This window comes from Heterodontus francisci, chromosome 19 (assembly GCF_036365525.1).
Source record: "Heterodontus francisci isolate sHetFra1 chromosome 19, sHetFra1.hap1, whole genome shotgun sequence".
NCBI lineage: Eukaryota > Metazoa > Chordata > Chondrichthyes > Heterodontiformes > Heterodontidae > Heterodontus > Heterodontus francisci.
The window spans coordinates 80,703,209-80,725,419 of NC_090389.1; the positions used below are offsets into that span (position 1 = coordinate 80,703,209).

Consider the following 22,211-nt stretch of genomic DNA (forward strand, 5'->3'; position numbering starts at 1 on the left):
AAACTTTTAAGCAAGCTGGTGGGTTGTGTGAATAAAACTCATCCCACAATGTGGGTGGTATTAACATTAATTAGCTGCATGTGACATCTGGCATTGCCCGATTGCCAATCACCCACCTGATGCCAAAAGCTACAGGATAGCATTCGTGGAGTGAGGGCAATGGTTGACCACAAGTGCCTCTTTGCCAACTCTGTTGCTTGATGCAGGTGATACCAGGTCTGCTGGGGTCTGGTGCCCAGGATGCCAAGACTTCAAGCAAGAGGGTCAGCGAGCAGAGAAGGGGAAGTGGAGATTTTGATAGAGGTGTTCAAAATCATGAAGGGTTTTGATAAAGTAAATGAGGAGAAACTGTTTCCATTGGCATGAGGGTCGGTAACCAGAGGGCACAGATTTAAGGTGATTGGCAAAAGCACCAGAGGAGACATGAGGAAACATCTTTTATTTTACACAGCGAGTTGTGATCTGGAACGCACTGCCTGAAAGGGCGGTGGAAGCCGATTCAATAATAACTTTCAGATGGGAACTGGATAAACAATTGAAGGGGAAACATTTGCAGGGCTATGGGGAAAGAGCAGGGGAATGGGATGAATTAGATAACTCAGGCAAAGAGCCGATACAGGCACAATGGGCTGAATGGCCTCCTGTGTTGTATCATTCTAGCATTCTAATGTGTAACAGCCAACAAAACCCAGAGAGCCCATTTGTGCGAACAGACACAAGTTTTCACTTAATAAAAGCCCTTTCAACATGGCAGGACTCTAGAAAAGCGACAGAGGAAAGACTGACACGAAAAGAAAAGTCACCTTGATGCTTCAGGAGTAAATTGACGGATCACAGTTCCATTTTGTTCTGTCCAGGTTAGATGGAGGAATATTCCTGATGGGCATTAGAGCCAGTAACTGGTCTCCTCATTATTGTATTACAGCCAGATTGCCTCATTCCCTTGAATGTAGTCCAGGTGGCTTGACTTTTGTTTTTTAATATCCATTTCTACTCCTCCTCCTGTTTCCCTGCTGTTTGTCTTTATCGATGCTCTCCCTCTTCTTCCGCCCTGGTGTTGAAAGATTCTATGATTCTACTGGCCTCACTGTGCTATGGTTAACATCCTTTCATGTGTCTCGTTGCAGGAGCACCAGTTTAGGATTGATTTCAACCATATTGAAGATGGCAAAGGGAGAAGCCCTTACGATGCCAAACATCTGTCCACCTCCATTCTGATAGGTGAGCCAGCGTAACAAAGTTGGAGCCCTCAGTATAGCCAGAGTTAGGGATCACTTCTTATGAGGCTGGAAATGTGCAGGCAGGAACCAAAGAATTGTAAGTGTGGAAGCCCTGGAGGTCAGGAATCTAAAGGCTGGGACTAAAGCCCTGGATCACAGATCTGGGAGTGCTGGATGATAGGGAATATCTATACTCAGGGACACTGGGTGTTCTGGACATTCGTGAATGTTGGGGATCAGGGGCTGGGAAGGTGGTTGTTAGAGTGTGCTGGGTTCAGTGTTTGGTGGATATTGAAGGATGCAGAGGGAGGACTGGTACATGAATGCTAGTCAAGCGTCAGGAAGTGCTGTGTGTTTGGGAGGGTGTGTGTTGGGCATTATGTCCAGGGGTTTGGGAGACATCTCAATGTTCAAAAGGACCAAAATATACTAACGAGCAGCACCAGGGCCTAGTCCTTTGGAATCATTGAAGGGACAGTGGAATACTGTGGTTCGTTGAAAGAAAGACAGAACTTGCATTTATATATCACCTTTCGTAACCTCAGGACATCCCTAAGCAATTTACAGCCAATGAAGTACTTTTGAAGTGCAGTCACTATTATAATGTAGGAAACACAGCAGCCAATTTACGCACAGCAAGTTCCCACAAAAAAGCAATGAGGTAATGACCAGATCATTTATTTGTTTTTAAGTGATGTTGGTTGAGGGACAAATATTGGCCAGAACACTGGGGAGAGCTCTCCTGCTCTTCTTCAAGACAGTGCCATGGGATCTTTTTTTATGTCAACTTGATGGGGCAGTTAGAGCCTCAGTTTAACGTCTCATTCGAAAGACGATATCTCCAAAGGGTGGACTGCTGGTTTTTCTGGCTGGATGAGTCAGGGTGGGTTATATTTATCACGAGACTGCCCTGTACTTGCAGGATAAATTACTCTGACACATCTCGAGGAGGTACCTGGTGCTGGGAGCTCAGACTTCATGGGATGAAAGTGGTATAACTTCACTCCGTTGTGTGTGGTTTATGGGGTGGGGGGGAGGGGGTACAGCCCAGTGTCTCTGGCTTAGGGGCATGCACTGAGCTTCACAACAAAATGCCCATGAGAGGATCTGGGGTTTGCTACCTGCACTTAAGCTTCCTGTGCCCGCCATACGGTCAGAAAATCACCCTCAGAGGATACCCAAATTTTACAATGGGGAGTGGGTGGAGGGGAGACTCCCTGGTGGAAGGTTGAAGTCATGAAATGAATCTCTTCTCATAGAGGGTAACTGATTCTGGGGTACAGTTGAACATTTGCACTGAGTGTCAGGAGATGATTAAATACAAGACTAGCTGCCAGTAAAACATTTCTTCCTGTAGGTGAGGAACTGTACTCTGGTGTCGCCACTGATTTGATGGGACGGGATTTCACCATCTTCCGCAGCCTCGGGCACCGTCACTCCATCAGGACGGAGCAGCACGACTCGCGCTGGCTGAACGGTGAGTGCTACCCACCCTCTGCAAACCAAACCCTCACTCCGGAGGAGGGTCCACATCCAAAAAATGTTAACTTGTCCGCTCTCTCCATATGAGTGGGTTCCAGTGCCACGTGGTGAATGATTGGGCATGGGCCTGTAGAACTTTGGTAGCAGATGAAATAGGCCCAGGACACACTGGTTAATGAGACACACAGACTAGAGCTTAAAACACCTGGGGCTGGATTTTCCTGGGTGGGTCGCGACCCTGACTTGGGGAACCTGGAACTGGCAGTGGCAGGACGTCAGATGCAATCTTCCCGGAGACGGCCAATTAAGAAGCCGCGTCCAGGAGCCCCATCCAGTTAGGGACGGTGGCCAGATTCCAATGTCTGGAGGTCCGTTCATCGCGGCCTGTGAGTACGGTTGCCAACTGGAATGTGGGCAGTTCTGAGTGGTCAGCAGCAGGAATATCAGCGGCACCACGGAGTCACCTTCAGTAGGAGGGCAGCAGCTGCTTTTGCAGCAAGAGCTACATGAGCAGAGACATCAGTCCCCATGAAGTGGCTGCATTGTCATGCCTTCTGCTTCGGGAGACCCGAGCACTGCCATTTCATGCTGACAACTTATTAAAGGGCCTCAGATGATTCGCGGCCCAGACCTCCCATTGTGAATCCGCCTCCGCTCAATTTCCGGGCTCCAGACGCAGCAGGAGTCATGTGCGCCGTCGGTAAAGTTGGGATTCCAGTTCCACAATAGGGGCTGGTTGCCCCATTCACTGCCCTAATTGGCTACATGCCACTGCTGGGCAGGTAGCTGTCGCTGCTAGGAGCTTGCCTCCAGGAAAAGCACATGGAGCCGGCTCGATGCGAGTCGATCGAATTTCCGTTGCCCCCTCCACCCCCCCCCCCCCCCAACAACCCCTCCCCCCCCTCCTCCCCTCCCCACCTCACCTCACCTGGGCCTCCAAAACTGCCGGCACAGAGCTGGGGAAATTCAACCCATGATGTTTTTTGATCCACAGCAGTTGTATCTTTAAGAGTAGCAATGAACCAGACTACTTTCCGGCATGCACCTTCTCACTGTCAGCTGTTCTCTCCCCAAGCTCTTCTTTTCTCTTGAAACTATTTCTCTGCCTTTGATCCTTCCAGGCTGGAAGACGTTCTGATTAAAGAAAATTAGAATCAACGATTTCTTAAAGTTATACCACCTTGCCTTGGTCATTCTGACATGTTAAACAACTTTTCAAAGCTGCATACAGAGCTCTCAAAAGCCTCTTGTTCCTATTCCGTCCATCTCTCACTCTTGTTACAATAACCCAGTACTTTGTGCTACTGCAGCATTAAGTGAGGATGCAAGATTTAAAGGGGCAATTCCCTCATCCCATGTGTCGCCATCAGAGAGTCCAGCTCACCGGGAGTGTGTGTCGGAGAATTGGGGCTGCAATATTCACAGGATCATCCCTTTAATGGAAAGGTTTTGCTGACCATCTGCGTTACAGGCTACTCCTGAGCTTTTAAGTTATTTCAAGGAAGATTAAGATTGAATGAGGTACAAAAAGAGAGAGAAAGGCCAGGGAGGAAAGTGATGTTGGGGAAAAAAAGGAAAAAGGCTGAGGAGCAGAGAGAGAGGTGAGAGGCTGAGGAAGGCAGAGAAAGAGATAGAGAGAGGGGAGGGGACTGAGAGAAAAGCTGAAGAGAAGTGAGAGAGTTGGAGAGAGAAGCTAAGGAATGGAGATAGAAAGAAGTTTGAGTAGGGGAGAGAAAAAGGCAGAGGAGTCGGGAAGAGAAGAAAAGAGAGGCTGAGGACAGAAAAGGGAAAAACTGGAGTGAAGGGAAGTGAATAAAGACTTGAGTACCAGGAGTGAGAAAAAAATCGACAGAAAGGAGACAGAGAAACAGTTTGTATGATTCGAATTCTCTTGTGGGTTCCAATTCGTTGCTACATTGCACCACCATCAAGATGCTTATTGTATTACATGAGTTTCACAGTTTATATATGAGGCAATGTTAAGCTAAGTATTGGTGTACAATTTAAATTTATTATTTTGCGTCATGATTCCAAATGGATTCTTTTGGAATTGGAGCAATATTTGCATTTTCTGCCACCATCACAACTAACTGTTATCCCATGTGAAGACATCATCGGTATATTGTCAATTTCTAGTTCCCACATCACAAATCAGAAATTCATGGCACCTCGTCACCACTGCACCCCAACCCCCAGCTTCATTAAACAAACCCTTCACAGTTTTTAATCCCATTTCTCTGTGCAGACCCCAAGTTTGTTGGTTCCTTCTGGATTCCCGAGAGTGACAACCCGGATGATGACAAAATCTACTTCTTCTTCCGAGAGATGGCCGTCGAAGGGCAGAACCTTGGGAAGTCCACCTTCTCGCGAGTGGGTCAGCTATGTCGGGTGGGTAAGAAACACTTGGCGATGGAGATGAGACATGTGACCTCTACCCAACAAGGCCCATTTGGATAGTGGGGTGTGGGGAAAGAGCCCTCCATCTCGGCCTGGGTCAGTGGCTCCTTTGCGGTTGGGAGCTTTGCAGCGATGACTGCACTAACTGGTTGAGTCTGGTGATCCGTCACTGGAATTCCCTCAACTGGCACAGGATAGTTGCGAGAAAAATTGAGACAGATCACGCTGACTGTAGGAACAGCTGATTGCTATTGTAACATGCTCTTGTACTGGTACAGAGTTGGCAGAGGGACGTTAACAGATTGCGATTAACAAAGTTAATCATTGAATAGAGAGAATGAGAGCTATACAGATACTGCACATTGATTTTTCTCAGATGCAGTAAGGGAAGGCAGGCACATGGAGCCAGGTCCAGATCAGCGTAATCTTGTTGAATGGCAGAACAGGCTTGAGGGGCTGAATGGCCTCCTCCTGTTCCTGTGTTCCTATGATGTTTGAGAAAGGAATAACGTTCATTTGTATTGCACCTTTTATAATCTCAGGACATCCCAAAGTGCTTTGCAGCCAATGAAGTACTTTTGAAGTGTTGTCGTTGTTGTAATGCAGCAGCCAGTTTGTGCACAGCAAGATCCCACAAACAGCAATGTGATAATGACCAGAGAATCTGTTTTAGTAATGTTGATTGAGGGATGAATGTTGATCTCCCCTGCTCTTCTTTCAAAATATTGCCACAGGATCTTTTACATTTGCCTTAGAGAGAAGTTTAACATCTCATCCAAAAGATGGCCCCTCTGACAGTGCAGCACTGCCTCTGTACTACACTGGGCCTGTCAGCCTAGATTTTGTGCCCTGGAGCAGGACTTAATCTTTATCTGTGATGCCAGGTGATTTTACCCTCTCTAGACCAGGGGCTCAAATCCTAACCACTCATATTGCAGCCCCCACACTGCCCAGATATCAAACCTAGAACTGAACGAGCCTGGAGTGCTGAGCTACTCATTGCACTTATCAACTGAACCACCAGAGGGAGCCATAACCACTACCTCTTTATTTATCAATGGGGCTGATATAACACCTCCAACAATGCAGCACTCCCTCAGTACTGCACCAGAATGTCAGCCTTGATTTTGGTGATCAAGTCCTGGAGGGGGACTTGAAACTAGAACCTTCTGCCTCAGAGGTGAGAGTAGTACCAACTGAGCCACAGCTGATGCACTGAGAGAGGCCCGTGTCTTTCCTACTGGATCCATTTGCATGTCATAGACATTCTCCTGGCACATACCTGCCTCCTTTCTTGCAAAGGGAAAATAGCTGCAGACTAAAAGCCGGACCCTGAGGCCTGAAGATCATCTGAGGGCAGGAGAAATGCTGTAGTAACCTTATACCCTTGACCTCTGAACCCTTGCCAACCCGGCAGTCCATGGAGCGTCCTGGGTACAAGGCCCCACTGTTGTCAGGTTTCTTTAGGTGCCCCTCCATTGGGAAGACCACGGGCAGAGGACGGGGAAACAAGAGGCGTGTTGCCAGGAATGCCCTTCTCATCTCAGTTGCACTGGGCCATTTACGACAGGTGCAGGCTCAGCTACGTGGTCCCACTTGGCACAAGATGGCGTAGTGGGGGGAGGGGATGTGGGTGGTGTGGAGCTGGATCTTTGCCCCCATACCCACCTTTCCTCTTTGCTGCTCCTGCGAGCTGACGGTCGCAAAGAGGAAGCTCTCCCCTCTTGTCCTCTCTTTTGAACCTTGGTATCACTATGAGGTCTTACGCCTTCACTTAGACTTCACAATAAAGAAAAAAATACCTCTATGTAAAGGCAGTGCTGATTATTACAGAAGAGAACCAGATCAAGGCACGGGTTATTAATAGAGCACTCAGTAGGGACTGGAAAATTCTAATCATGCATTAATCTTTGGACTGGGTACAAAACACTGCAGAAGAGTCCTTGAAGGGCAATGTAAGTGGTACGGTGACTGCACTCAGGAGATTAATATCTGTTTACAAATAACTTGGTATATTGAACATCAGATACTGAATGCAGCAAGAAAGCAACTTGCTTAAAGAAGCAGCTTAACCCTCAGGAACACTATTTAACAATCACACACTAATGTTTTTCTGTTTCTTGCTGACCCTTCTTTCCCCCTCCATCAATGTTTTTTCCCCCCCACCTTCCTTGAACTGCTGACTATTGCTGCAATATGGCTCTGTGGGTATTGCACACTAACTGATACCTTGTTCAACTGGCTAATTCTGCCATGGGGATTACGCCTGCCTTCACTCAACACCCACCCACACACTAATTAACAGACTTGTCTTGTTATTTTCAGGGAAAGACCATTTCCTAATCCCATTGGGAAAGCCTCTCCTTGTGACTTTTGGTCTGTCATTGGGCGCTGCTATGTTTTTGCCCACGGTGCAGCCCTGGGCCAATGAGAGCCAGGCTTTTTGCGATCTGTGGTGGCTCCTGCACCCGAGTCAAAACACCTCCACGTCAAAGCAAATCTGCGTCAAAGCTATTCTGTTCAAAACGGCTCCGCATCAAAAAACAGCCCCTCTCAGAGCAGTGAGAAGGAGAGGAAGTTCAGGGTTGTATTTGAATCGATAAAACGTCATGGCTCCCTGACCTTATCCTGGAATTAGCAAGAAGATGGCTGTTCCTTGAGATAATAACCTGCAAATTCAAAGAATAACTGGAGGATACCGTCATAGAGCTTAATCCTAGAATGATCACCCAGTGAGTAATTTGTATCCTGAAAATGGTGACCTTTAAATCGGTCCAATTTTTAATAGTTTCGTTCCAGCCTTGACCTCACAAATGGGAACAATCTCTACTGGTTTGCAAACAGATATTTCTGGTACACAGCTTAAATCCATCATTACAATTGAATTCTATGTGGATAAATTCCAAGACTGCAGGCTCACTGGGAAGTGCTCTGACTGGGGTATTAGGCCCTGATCTGCAAGGCCATTTAAGTTAATAACAGGAAATATTGGAAGCACCATGCATCGCATGTGCTCACCTCCACACATGCCTCAGCTCATCTGCTGCTAAAACCCTCATCCATGCCTTTATTACCTTTAGATGTGACTACCCCCCTGTTTATTTATTTAGAGATACAGCACTGAAACAGGCCCTTCGGCCCACCGAGTCTGTGCTGACCATCAACCACCCATTTATACTAATCCTACACTAATCCCATATTCCTACCACATCCCCACCTGTCCCTATATTCCCCTACCACCTACCTATACTAGGGGCAATTTATAATGGCCAATTTACCTATCAACCTGCAAGTCTTTGGTGGTGGGAGGAAAAAACCCACACAGACACAGGGAGAACTTGCAAACTCCACACAGGCAGTACCCAGAATTGAACCCGGGTCGCTGGAGCTGTGAGGCCACTGTGCCGCACTGTTCTGGGCAGTCTCCCACCTTGCAGCCTCTGTAAACTCAAACTCATTCCAAACTCTACTGCCCGTGTCCTAACTCGCACCAAATCCCATTCACCCATCACCCCTGTGCTCACTGACCTACATTGGCTCTCAATACAGCAAAGCTTGATTTTAAAATTCTCATCCTTGCTTTCAAATCTCCTCCCAGCCCTACAACGCTCTAAGATATCTGCGCTCCTCCAATTCTGGCCTCTTGCACATCCCTGATTTTAAGCGCTCCACCATCGGTGGCCATACATCCAGCTGCCGAGGCCCTAAACTCTGGAATTCCCTCCCTAAACTTCTCCACATCTCCCTCTTCCTCTAAGACGTTCCTTAAGACATACCTTTTGATCAAGCTTTTGGTCACCTTATGTGGCTCGGTGGTTTGATCACCTGACTACTATCTCCTTATGTGGCTCGGTGGTTTGATCACCTGACTACTATCTCCTTATGTGGCTCGGTGCCAAATTTCTTGGTAAATGCTGTATTGAAGCGCCTTGGGAAGTTTTACAGCGTTAAAGGCGCTATATAAATACAACTTCTTCTTGTTGATGACTCTGCAATCATCGCTCCTGTCTGACTGAGACTCCCACCAGATGTTACACACAGACCATTTTCCCTAATATGTCTTGAAGGGAGGCTCTCACAGTGTGGCTGTGGATTGTGTTTGACTATAAAGACTGTTATCTGTGTGAATGTCAGATGCTTATGTTGGGACACTTAGGCTGCCGCTACCCAAATAAAATCTTTTAATTAATTTCAGAACGATCACGGAGGTCTGAGAAGCCTGGTCAATAAGTGGACAACATTTCTGAAGGCCCGGTTAATCTGTTCGGTACCAGGAAGTGAAGGGATTGACACTCATTTTGATGAGCTTAGTGAGTAGCTTTGTTCTTTAGCGGTAAAGCATTTTCCTGTGCATCAACCCAACTCTACAGCAGCAGTGCATTAAAGGCATAAAAACAGGGTGCTTTACAGAGGCTTAAGGGGAAACAAAACATCACCACAGACCATATGGAATCATAGAATGGTTTCAGCACAGAAGGAGGCCATTCAGCCCCTCTTGTGTGTGCCTGCTCTACAACTCACCTAATCCCAGTCCCCCGCCTTTTCCCTGTAGCCCTGCAAATGTTCTCTCTTCATATATTGTGGTAATTGGTCTCTAAGAAAACAAAGAAAAATTTCCATTTATATCATGGCTTCATGACCTCAGGATGTTTCAAATGGTTTACAGCCAATGGAGTACTCCTGCAGTGGAGTCCCTGTTGTAATATAGGAAACATGGCAGCCAATTGATGCACAGCAAGCTCCCTCATAAATATGTAAGTACATGAATATAAAATATATAAATTCAAGTCTTTTTTTTAATCAAATGGAGTAGTGGTGGGGATTACTGACATACTACAGATCCTTTGGGCTCTTGGTTGCACTGACATGCTGCTCTGTAATATTATATGAGCATACGAATTAGGAGCAGGAGTAGGCCACTCGGCCCCTCGAGCCTGCTCTCTCATTCGTGAAGTTCGTGGCTGAACTGATTACTCCACGTTCCCACCTACCCCTGATAACCTTCCACCCCTTTGCTTATCAAGAATCTATCTACCTCTGCCTTAAAAATATTCAAAGACTCTGCTTCCACTGCCTTTTGAGGAAAAGAATTCCAAACACTCACGACCCTCAGAGAAAAAATTTCTCCTCATCTTCATCTTAAATGGTCAACCCCTTATTTTTAAACAGTGACCCCTAGTTCTAGATTCTCCCACAAGAGGAAACATTCAAACATTCATTTTTCACTTGATATTACCACCCCCACCCCAAATCATCCCTTAACATTTCCTCCTGAGGCTGGTGTAGAGCTCCTGGGGGAGCAGCGCCAGTGTGTGCCCAAGTAGCCACATTATCATGTGTCATCATGAATTATAGCAGAATGTCTCACTGTGAAAGCCACCACAGCCCTAGGTCCATCCTGTCCTTAGCTGCAGGGACATTTAACTCTATTGATTTGTAATGAAGTTGTAAGTTTCTTCATTAGAGTCCCCTTTATAAATAGAGAACATAGGAGCAGGAGTAGGCCATTCAGCCCCTCAAGCTTGTTCATGGCTGATCTGTATCTTAACTCCATTTATCCCATGTTTGCTCCTTGATACCTTTGCAGGAAATATATTGGGCTCAGTTTCGAATGCTCCAATTGTTCCAGAATCCATAGCCTTTTGGGGGAGAGAATTCCGCATTTCTACTAGCCTTTGTGCAGTTCCCGATTTCACTACTGAACAGCCTGGTTCTAAAAGAGAGGAAATCTTCACTCCTGGTGGCTGGAATTTTCTAGCTGAAATCACTGGGTGGCAATCAGAATGTTGGTGAGGAGTGCTGAAGCTAGTGAATGGGTCTGTCGTGAAGACCTGATCCATTGAATTACTTTTAGACCACTTAATATTGGCCCTGGAAAAAGAAAAGCAAGATTTGCATTGATATAGCACCTTTCATGACCACTGGACGTCTCAAAATGCGTTACAGCCAATGAAGTACTTTGTGAAGTATAGTCACTGTGGAGTGATTGTATCTCCAGACTATAAAAGCTTGTTAAGTGAGTAAAGGTCTGTTTTTCTGCTTAATTTTTCACTAGGGGATGTCTTCTTCCTCCAGACAAGAGATCGCAGGAACCCTCTAGTCTACACGGTCTTCAGTACTTCAAGGTGAGAGCACTTGATGCAGATTTGCTGGCAGCTGACATCAGCAACAACAGAAATGGCACAGGCTCTGTGTCGGGTTGGGAAACTCATATTCAATGGCTTGATTGGTTGTTCATTACCTACATGACATTTAAGCCCAGACCCAATTCACCGTTGAGTCTGCTTAATGACTGTCTCTCTACCATAACTAATCTTGTTCCTCTACACTGCCAGAGCCAGTAACCCATTGCTGTTTGCAAGAGATCCTAATTTTTTTTTTCATTCATTCATGAGATATGGGTGTCACTGGCAAAGCCGGCATTTATTGGTGGTGGTGGTGAGCTGCCGCCTTGAATACACTTGGATGGTTTGCTAGGCCATTTCAGAGGGCAATTCAGAGTCAACCACATTGCTGTGGGTCTGGAGTCACATATAGACCAGACTGCATAAGGACAGCAGATTTCCTTCCCTAGAGGACATTAATGAACCAGTTGGGTTTTTAACGACAATCTGATATTTCCATGGTCACCATTTTTATTTTTATTCCAGATTTGATTTAATTAATTGAATTTAAATTCCCCAGCTGCCGTGTTGGGATTTGAACTCGTGTCTCTGGATCATTAGTCCAGACCTCTGGATTACTAGTCCAGTAACATAAACACTATGGAGAACATAGGAACCTAGGAGCAGGAATAGGCCATTCAGCCTATCGAGCCTGACCCGCCATTCAATATGATCATGGCTGATCATCCATTTCAATGCCTTTTTCCCACACTATCGCCATATCCTTTTATGTCATTTGTATTTAGAAATCTGTCAGTCTCTGTTTTAAACATACACAATGACTGAGCTTCCACAGCCCTTTGGGGTAGAGAATTCCAAAGATTCACAACCCTCTGAGTAAAGAAATTTCTCCTTATCTCTGTCCTAAGTGGCTTCCTCCTTATTTTGAAATTGTGTCCCCTGGTTCTAGACTCCCCAGTCAGGGGAAACATCTTAGCTACATCTCCCCTGTCCATCCCTTTAAGTATTCTGTAGATTTCAACGAGATCACCTCTCATTCTTCGAAACAGGCCGAGTTTCCCCAATCTTTCTTCATAGGACAGTCCCGCCATCCCGGGAATAAGTCTGGTGAATCTTTGTTGCACTCCCTCTATGGCAATAATATCCTTCCTAAGGTAAGGGACCAAAACTTCACACACTACTTCAAGTGCAGTCTAACCAAGGTTCTATGCAATTGAAGCAAGACTTCACTACTCCTGTACTCAAATCCTCCTGCGATAAAGGCTAACATACCATTAGCCATCCTAATTGCTTGCTGCACCTGTGTGTTAGCTTTCAGTGACTTATTGATAAGGACACCAAGGTACCTTTGTACATGAATTAGAATTAGAACATTACAGTGCAGTACAGGCCCTTCGGCCCTCGATGTTGCGCCGACCTGTGAAACCATCTGACCTACACTATTCCATTTTCATCCATATGTCTATCCAATGACCACTTAAATGCCCTTAAAGTTGGCGAGTCTACTACTGTTGCAGGCAGGGCGTTCCACGCCCCTACTACTCTCTGAGTAAAGAAACTACCTCTGACATCTGTCCTATATCTATCACCCCTCAACGTAAAGCTATGTCCCCTCGTGTTTGCCATCACCATCCGAGGAAAAAGACTCTCACTATCCACCCTATCTAACCCTCTGATTATCTTATATGTCTCTATTAAGTCACCTCTCCTCCTCCTTCTCTCCAACGAAAACAACCTCAAGTCCCTCAGCCTTTCCTCGTAAGACCTTCCCTCCATACCAGGTAACATCCTAGTAAATCTCCTCTGCACCCTTTCCATAGCTTCCACATCCTTCCTATATTGCGGTGACCAGAACTGCACGCAATACTCCAGGTGCGGTCTCAGCAGAGTTTTGTACAGCTGCAGCATGACCTCGTAGCTCCGAAACTCGATCCCCCTACTAATAAAAGCTAACACACCATATGCCTTCTTAACAGCCCTATTAACCTGGGTAGCAACCTTCAGGGATTTATGCACCTGGACACCAAGATCTCTCTGCTCATCTACACTACCAAGAATCTTCCCATTAGCCCAGTACTCTGCATTCCTGTTACTCCTTCCAAAGTGAATCACCTCGCACTTTTCCGCATTAAACTCCATTTGCCATCTCTTAGCCCAGCTCTGCAGCCTATCTATGTCCCTCTGTACCCTACAACATCCTTCGGCACTATCCACAACTCCACCGACCTTAGTGTCATCCGCAAATTTACTAACCCACCCTTCTACACCCTCTTCCAGGTCATTTATAAAAATGACCATCAGCAGTGGCCCCAAAACAGATCCTTGCGGTACACCACGAGTAACTAAACTCCAGGATGAACATTTGCCATCAACCACCACCCTCTGTCTTCTTTCAGCTAGCCAATTTCTGATCCAAAGCTCTAAATCACCTTCAACCCCATACTTCCGTATTTTCTGCAATAGCCTACCATGGGGAACCTTATCAAACGCCTTGCTGAAATCCATATACACCACTTCCACTGCTTTACCCTCATCCACCTGTTTGGTCACCTTCTCGAAAAACTCAATAAGGTTTGTGAGGCACGACCTACCCTTCACAAAACCGTGCTGACTATCGCTAATGAACTTATTCTTTTCAAGATGATTATAAATCCTGTCTCTTATAACCTTTTCCAACATTTTACCCACAACCCAAGTAAGGCTCACAGGTCTATAATTACCAGGGCTGTCTCTACTCCCCTTCTTGAACAAGGGGACAACATTTGTTATCCTCCAGTCTTCCGGCACTATTCCTGTCGACAATGACGACATAAAGATCAAGGACAAAGGCTCTGCAATCTCCTCCCTAGCTTCCCAGAGAATCCTAGGATAAATCCCATCTGGCCCAGGGGACTTATCTATTTTCACACTTTCCAAAATTGATAACACCTCCTCCTTGTGAACCTCAATCCCATCTAGCCTAGTAGCCTGAATCTCAGTATTCTCCTCGACAACATTTTCTTTCTCTACTGTAAATACTGACGCAAAATATTCATTTAACACTTCCCCTATCTCCTCTGATTCCACACACAACTTCCCACTACTATCCTTGATTGGCCCTAATCTAACTCTAGTCATTCTTTTATTCCTGATATACCTATAGAAAGCCTTAGGGTTTTCCCTGATCCTATCCGCCATTGACTTCTCGTGTCCTCTCCTTGCTCTTCTTAGCTCTCCCTTTAGATCCTTCCTGGCTAGCTTGTAACTCTCAAGTGCCCTAACTGAGCCTTCACGTCTCATCCTAACATAAGCCTTCTTCTTCCTCTTGACAAGCGCTTCAACTTCTTTAGTAAACCACGGCTCCCTCGCTCGACAACTTCCTCCCTGCCTCACAGGTACATACTTATCAAGGACACGCAGTAGCTGCTCCTTGAATAAGCTCCACATTTCGATTGTACCCATCCCCTGCAGTTTCCTTCCCCATCCTACGCATCCTAAATCTTGCCTAATCGCATCATAATTTCCTTTCCCCCAGCTATAATTCTTGCCCTGCGGTATATACCTGTCCCTGCCCATCGCTAAGGTAAACCTAACCGAATTGTAATCACTATCACCAAAGTGCTCACCTACATCTAAATCTAACACCTGGCCGGGTTCATTACCCAGTACCAAATCCAATGTGGCATCGCCCCTAGTTGGCCTGTCTACATACTGTGTCAGAAAACCCTCCTGCACACACTGGACAAAAACTGACCCATCTAAAGTACTCGAACTATGGTATTTCCAGTCGACATTTGGAAAGTTAAAGTCCCCCATAACAACTACCCTGTTACTCTCGCCCCTGTCGAGAATCATCTTCGCTATCCTTTCCTCTACATCTCTGGAACTATTTGGAGGTCTATAAAAGACTCCCAACAGGGTGACCTCACCTCTCCTGTTTCTAACCTCGGCCCATACTACCTCAGTAGACGAGTCCTCAAACGTCCTTTCTGTCGCTGTAATACTCTCCTTGATTAACAATGCCACACCCCCCCCCTCTTTTACCATCTTCTCTGTTCTTACTGAAACATCTAAATCCCGGAACCTGCAACATCCATTCCTGCCCCTGCTCTACCCATGTCTCCGAAATGGCCACTACATCGAGATCCCAGGTACCAACCCATGCTGCAAGCTCACCCACCTTATTCCGGATGCTCCTGGCGTTGAAGTAGACACACTTTAAACCAGGTTCTTGCTTGCCAGTGCCCTCTTGCGTCCTTGTAACCTTATCCCTGACCTCACTACTCTCAACATCCTGTACACTGGCACTACATTTTAGGTTCCCATTCCCCTGCTGAATTAGTTTAAACCCCCCCGAAGAGCACTAGCAAATCTCCCCCCCAGGATATTGGTACCCCTCTGGTTCAGGTGAAGACCATCCTGTTTGTAGAGGTCCCACCTACCCCAGAAAGAGCCCCAATTATCCAGGAAACCAAAACCCTCCCTCCTGCACCATCCCTGCAGCCACGTGTTCAACTCCTCTCTCTCCCTATTCCTCGCTTCGCTATCACGTGACATGTACTCTTTCTAATTGCTTACCATTTAAGAAATACTCTGCACATCTATTCCTCCTACCAAAGTGGAGATCCTCACGTTTTTCAACATTATATTCCATCTGCCACATTCTTGTCCACTCACTAAGTCTGTCCAAAGCCCCTTGAAGTCACTTTGCATCTTCCTCACAACACACATTCCCACCTAGTTTTGTGTCATCCGCGAACTTGGAAATATGACATTTGGTCCCCACGTCCAAATCATTGATATATATTGTGAACATCTGTGGCCGGAGCACTGATCCCTGTGGTACCCCACTAGTCACAGCAATTGATGTGTACATGCACAGGAATCACCACGGAAACGTGCCTGAGTCATCTGTACCACATGAGGGTGAATACCTGGTGTGCATTACCAACAGTAAGGCTCTCCTCCCTTTTTTATAAGATTATAGGTTGCAGCAAAATCTGAGAATCTAGTCAGGTTTCTGTAATGACTGTGATGTGCAGCCCATCGTAATGGGAACATGACTGTGCTGCAGGATAACTAGCATGTGGAGGAATTTTGAGCTCATATTTCCGAAGATGAAGGTGCAAGCCCCAAGTATCCCAGGAGTGGCAGGTCTCAGTGTAAGTGCTGAGGCCTCACCTCTGGTACTGAAGCAAACAGTGGGTCTGAGGGAGGTCTAATGACTTACATGCAACTGGGCTGCCTCCCAAACCCCCTCCCTGGCCAAAGTGGCCATAAGTACAATGGAAGACTCTGGAGGTGTGGGGCATTGCTGTGCATTCCCCAGGAAGAATGTTAAGTTTCCCCCTCACACCCTTTACAAAGGCAATATGAAAGTTTGTGCTGTATTTTAAAATGTGATACTGCCATTTATGCGGTTTTAACACTGCACTTGTGTCCCACTTGTTACTAATTGTTTTATACTTTGTGCTGTTTGTTTCAGTAATGTCTTCAAAGGCTCAGCTGTATGTGTGTACAGCATGAATGATATTCGCAGAGCTTTCCTAGGACCCTTCGCACACAAGGAAGGGCCGAACTATCAGTGGGTACCGTACCAGGGGAAAGTGCCATACCCTCGACCAGGAATGGTAGGGTCAAATTGAATGCAACAGTAACACAATGAACTAATTGTGAAGGCAGTCATTGATTTCATAATGAAGCTGTACCCAACAGTCATTATTATAATGTACAAAGTTATGAAGATTAATTTTGTGTAGTCTTTAACATATAATCTTTCATAGAATCATAAAGCACAGAATGAGGCCATTCAGCCCATCATGCATGTGCTGTCTCTTTGAAAGAGCTATCCGATTAGTCCCACTCCCCCAGCTCTTTCTCTATACGCTGCAAATATTTCCTTTTCGAATTCCCTTTTGAAAGTTACTATTAAATCTGCTTTTGTCGCTATTCCAGACAGTGAATTCCAGATAACAACACACTGTGTAAAAAACATTTCTTCTCCCCTCTCTGGTTCTTTTGCCAATTATCACCCAGTTGATACAAATCATGTTTTCTAGGAGTAAGATTTCTGATTGACCTTGATTCAATTAAAAAAAGACTTGCATTTATATAGCACCTTTCACAACCACCAAATGTCTCAAAGTGCTCTACAGCCAATGAAGTACTTTTTGAAGTGTAGTCACTGTTGTAATGTAGGAAGCGTGGCAATGTGCACAGCAAGCTCCCACAAACAGCAATGTGATAATTCCAGATAATCTGTTTTTTTTTTTGGTGACGTTGATTGAGGGATTAAAATTAGCGGGACACCAGGGATAACTCCTCTCCTCTTCTTCGAAACAGTGCCATAGGATCTTTTACATTCACCCGAGCAAACAATTGGGGCCTCAGTTTAAAATCTCATCCAAAAGACAGCACCGGCAACAGTGCAGCACTCCCTCACTTCTGCACTGGAGCGTCAGCCTTGATTTTTGTGCTCAAGCCTGGGAATGGTGTTTGAACACAGAACCTTGTGATTCAGAGGTGAGAGTGGTACCAACTAAACCACAGCTGACACTACTGCTGTTAGCTCATGAGCCAGAAAGAAGTAGGTTTAAGGCTCAATTCATACTGTTGGTGCAAAGTAGGCTTCAAGCAAGCAATATCGATAAGGTTTGCTTTGCAATGACATTCTGAATGGAGAGGGTTCCTTATTGTTCCATTCACAGACCATAATTTGATTAGGTGACAAACTAGGCAAACACTGCCATAAAGGAGGATTGAGAAACACCAATAAATGTCAATTCTCCCTTGTTCCTCCTACAATCCTGGGATCACTGTGCTACATGCTGACTGTAATGTAGTCTCTACTCAACTATTCAGCTATGTACATCTCCTTCCCAGGATAGAACGTGACATCTAGCTGTTTGTTCTATAATCTCAACATCATTCTTTGAAGCCTCTTTGGTGCACTGTGAAGGCTTTGCTGAAGATTGGAACAAGTGGCTTGTGTTCAGTGTGCACCGTGACCTTCCTGCCTTGAATGTGTTGGTCAAACGTCTCGCAGCTGAAGAACATGGCCAAGCATTCCTTCTCTATTTGAGCATAGTTGCATTCTGCTTTGCTCAAGGCGTGTGAGGGAAAGGTAACTGACCTCCCTTTATTAGCCGAGGTATAGAATATAAGAGTAGGGAGGTTATGCTGAAACTGTATAACTCATTGATTAGGCCACAACTTGAGTACTGTGTGCAGTTCTGGTCACCTCATTACAGAAAGGATGTAATTGCACTAGAGTGGGTACAGAGGAGATTTACGAGGATTTTGCCAGGACTGGAAAAATGCAGCTATGAGGAAAAATTGGATAGGCTGGAGTTGTTCTCCTTGGAGCAGAGGAGGCTGAGGGGAGATTTGATATGTGCAAAATTTTGAGGGCCTGGATAGAGTGGATGTGAAGGGCGTATTTACCTTAGCAGAGAGGTCAGTGACTAGGTGGAATAGATTTAAAGCAATTGGTAGAATGATTAGAGGGGAGATGAGGGAAAGTTTTTTCACCCAGAGGGCGGTGGGGGTCTGGAACTCACTGCCTGACAGTGTGGTTGAGGCAGAAACCCTCAACTCATTTAAAAGAGTCTGAATATGCACCTCAAGTGCTGTAATCTGCAGGGCTACAGACCAAATGCAAGAAGGTGGGATTAGACAGGGTGGATCGTTTTTCGGCTGGCACAGGCACGATGGGCCAAGTGGCCTCTTTCTGTGCCTTAAAACTTTCTCTGATTCTATGCTCATTCTGAAGATGGGTGGCTCCAAGTCCTTTCTCTGATGCATCACATTGGATTGTGACCTCTTCATGCAAGCTATAGTATTTCAACACTGGAGTTTGCGTGAGGAGTTGCTTGAGCTGATATAGTGCTTGAGTGTGGTGTTGTAACCACTGAAAGTGAACATCTTTGTCCATCGATCTTCTCAGTGGCTCTGCAACTTGAGACAATCTGGGGGCTTCTTGTCTGCTGCAGGATATGAGCTCTGAGCTCCTGTTGATAGTGTGCGCGCTGGGGCCCACGCTTTAATGTAGCGGCAATACCTGGCTGCTAGGCTTCTGCCCTTTCTAACTGACACAAAGGTCAGATTCATGGTGATAGTTTGTCAAAGGCCAACAGAGGAACAAAAGCAACTCTCAACTGCACCCAAACTGCCCAGCTCTCTGCTACTGGTCCAAGTAATGTAATACCCCTCTCCGCATCCATCTGCACCCAAACTGCCCAGCTCTCTGCTACTGGTCCAAGTAATGTAATACCCCTCTCCGCATCCATCTGCACCCAAACTGCCCAGCTCTCTGCTACTGGTCCAAGTAATGTAACACCTCTCTCTGTATCCATTTTCACATTCAGACTGGCTGCCCTTCCAGATATAATCCTTTTACTCTCAATTTTCTCTTTGGCCATTTCTCTTCTTCCCCTTCAGTAATGCCCCATCCATCTCCTGTATTTTTCCAGCAACATGACTCTTCAGTCCTTTCTCCCACACACTATTCCTGCCATTGTCCCATGCATGAGGGAGCTCACAGTTTTCCTGATATTCTCCACCACAATGACTAGAGCAGCAATCTCAACATTTCACCCTCTGCTCCTGGTGACTAACTTGTCTAGCTCAATATTTGGGGTTAAATTCACTAACCTCAATATTCCACTCCTTTATAAAGGTGCTATATAAATGAAGGTTTTCATTGTCAATGTTGTATCAGGTGCATTGAGTTTGGTACATCCCATTTTGTTGGAAGCTGCTGTCTGATATGGTTCCATGGATGATAGCTGTTCTTCAGTATCACACCCAAATAACCATCCTTCGTGTGTATGCCCAGATGGTGATTGTTTGCTAGGCTTTCTGATTTTGTGGGACATTGCGACCAGGCCTAGCCCTGTCCTCAGCCCTTAGCCATACACTCGCACTTCTCAAGTCATTGAATAGCAATGAGGAGCAGAAATCCTGGCCTGGTTCTCCTCTCTCCCTGCCCAAACTATTCTGAGGCTAATTGCATGCCTCCATCACTTTCCCAGGAGCGTAGCCCCAAGCTCGGACCTTGCTGCTTGGAATAGACCAGTACCATACCTTCTGTACAACGAGTGCAATAGAATAGGGATGATTTGGGAAAAAGGGTGAGCATGATAATGATATTGAGGTGCATGGCTTCATGTGGCTGGTTTTGTTGTATTCCCAATTTTGTATGTTCTCCAGTGGAATCATACCACATCGCAATGGAGCCATGGCTTTGTTAACTAGCTGTAGTTATTGTTAATCTGTTAATTGTGTGTCAATGGTTTGATTATATGCAGGTGAAGGATGTTAATTGGGGTCTTAGTTGAGCACTTATCAGAGACTGGTGGAGGATTTGAGTGAGGAGCTGCATGCTTGTAATCCTTTTATTCTGCACAATAAATGTGAAACTGAGTAAATATAGGCTCCAGGATTATCCCTCTTAACACGTTTTCTGGAATTTAGCAGTTATCACTAGAATGATGATTTTTCTCAATTTTCTTCTTGAAGATTGAGATACACAAAGTTCTGACAGTTGACTCCTGTTTTTTTTTTATCTCTCCAGTGTCCAAGCAAAACCTTTGGGGGCTTTCAATCAACGAAGGAGTTTCCTGACGACGTTGTGTTGTTTGCCCGTAACCATCCTCTGATGTACAATCCCATCAACCCCATCAACCATCGCCCAGTCCTAGTGAAGACCAATGTTGAATACAGCTTTACTCAGATAGTGGTGGACAGAGTGGATGCAGGCGATGGGCGATACGACGTCATGTTTATTGGGACAGGTATCTTTATTTTTTAACCGGCTGCAAGGTGCCTCTAAACAATCTTTTTTTTTGTTTGCACTGAATGCACTCAGGCTGCTGCAGTCCTCCAATCTTTTCTGTCCATTTGGATTCATAGATGTTGGGACAGTTTTGAAAGTGATCTCGGTACCAAAGGAAAGCTGGAAGAACATGGAAGAACTTCTTCTCGAAGAACTACAAGTCTTCAAGGTAAGATACGGAACGATAAAAACTAACTTCTTCATTCCTGTACCTGGATCTTCACACAGAATCATAGAATGATATAACTCAGCCTATTGAGCCTGTGCCAGCTCCATGAAAGAGATCCAATTAGTCCCTGTCCCCTGCTCTTTGCCCATAGTCTTGAAAGTTTCCCCTTCAAATATTTATCCAATTCCCTTTTGAAAGTTATTATTGCATCTGCTTCCACTGTCCTTTCAGGCAGAGCATTCCAGAACATAACAACTCACTGCGTAAAAAACTTCTCATTACATCTCTGATTCTTTTGTCAATTACCTTAAATCTGTGTCCTTTGGTTACTGACCCTCCTGCCACCTGAAACAGTTTCTTCTTAATTGCTTAAAAAGAACCCTTCATAATTTTGAATACTTCAATTCAATCTCCCCTTAACCATTTCTTCTGTAAGGAGAACAGGCCTACTTCTTTAGTCTCTTCATGTACCTGATGTCCCGTGAAGTAAACGTCAATTCAAAGCTACCTTAAACATAGGCATCAATGTCCCAGTTAGGATAGCCTAGGATGGAAGGAATGGTGACCCAGAATGGATCTGTGAAATGGGATTTGGAAAGTTCATGTAATGTATGTCTGTGTTTTTAGAGTGTTACAACCTTAGGAGAGAACATTAACTTTAAAACAAGAGATGTAAACCTCCCAGTGACAGATTAAAGAATCTGTGAGTCTAACATCAGTGGTTGGGAAAATATTGGAAAAACTTCTGAGGGACAGGATTAATCTCCACTTGGAGAGGCAGGGATTAATCATAGATACTCAGCACGGCTTTGTCAAGGGGAGATCGTGTCTAACTAACTTGATTGAATTTTTCGAGGAGGTAACTAGATGTGTCGATGAGGGTAAAGCAGTTGATGTAGTATACATGGATTTCAGTAAGGCTTTTGATAAGGACCCGCATGGGAGGTTGGTTAAGAAGGTAAGAGCCCATGGGATCCAGGGCAATTTCGCAAATTGGATCCAGA

The 22,211-nt window shown here is 45.4% G+C and overlaps 1 protein-coding gene across 5 annotated transcripts in view; it reads left to right on the forward strand.

The window, feature by feature from the left end:
• The window catches only part of sema3b (sema domain, immunoglobulin domain (Ig), short basic domain, secreted, (semaphorin) 3B), a 298,402-nt gene that overhangs the window by 260,415 nt on the left and 15,776 nt on the right, over positions 1-22,211 (forward strand). For all 5 annotated transcript variants that reach the window (XM_068052095.1, XM_068052094.1, XM_068052098.1 and 2 more), the window contains 8 exons: positions 1,128-1,221; positions 2,578-2,697; positions 4,948-5,090; positions 9,295-9,409; positions 11,155-11,224; positions 16,689-16,833; positions 20,778-20,997; positions 21,116-21,207. In XM_068052095.1, coding sequence (XP_067908196.1) covers positions 1,128-1,221; positions 2,578-2,697; positions 4,948-5,090; positions 9,295-9,409; positions 11,155-11,224; positions 16,689-16,833; positions 20,778-20,997; positions 21,116-21,207 — 999 coding nt within the window. The remainder of the gene's footprint in view (positions 1-1,127; positions 1,222-2,577; positions 2,698-4,947; positions 5,091-9,294; positions 9,410-11,154; positions 11,225-16,688; positions 16,834-20,777; positions 20,998-21,115; positions 21,208-22,211) is intronic.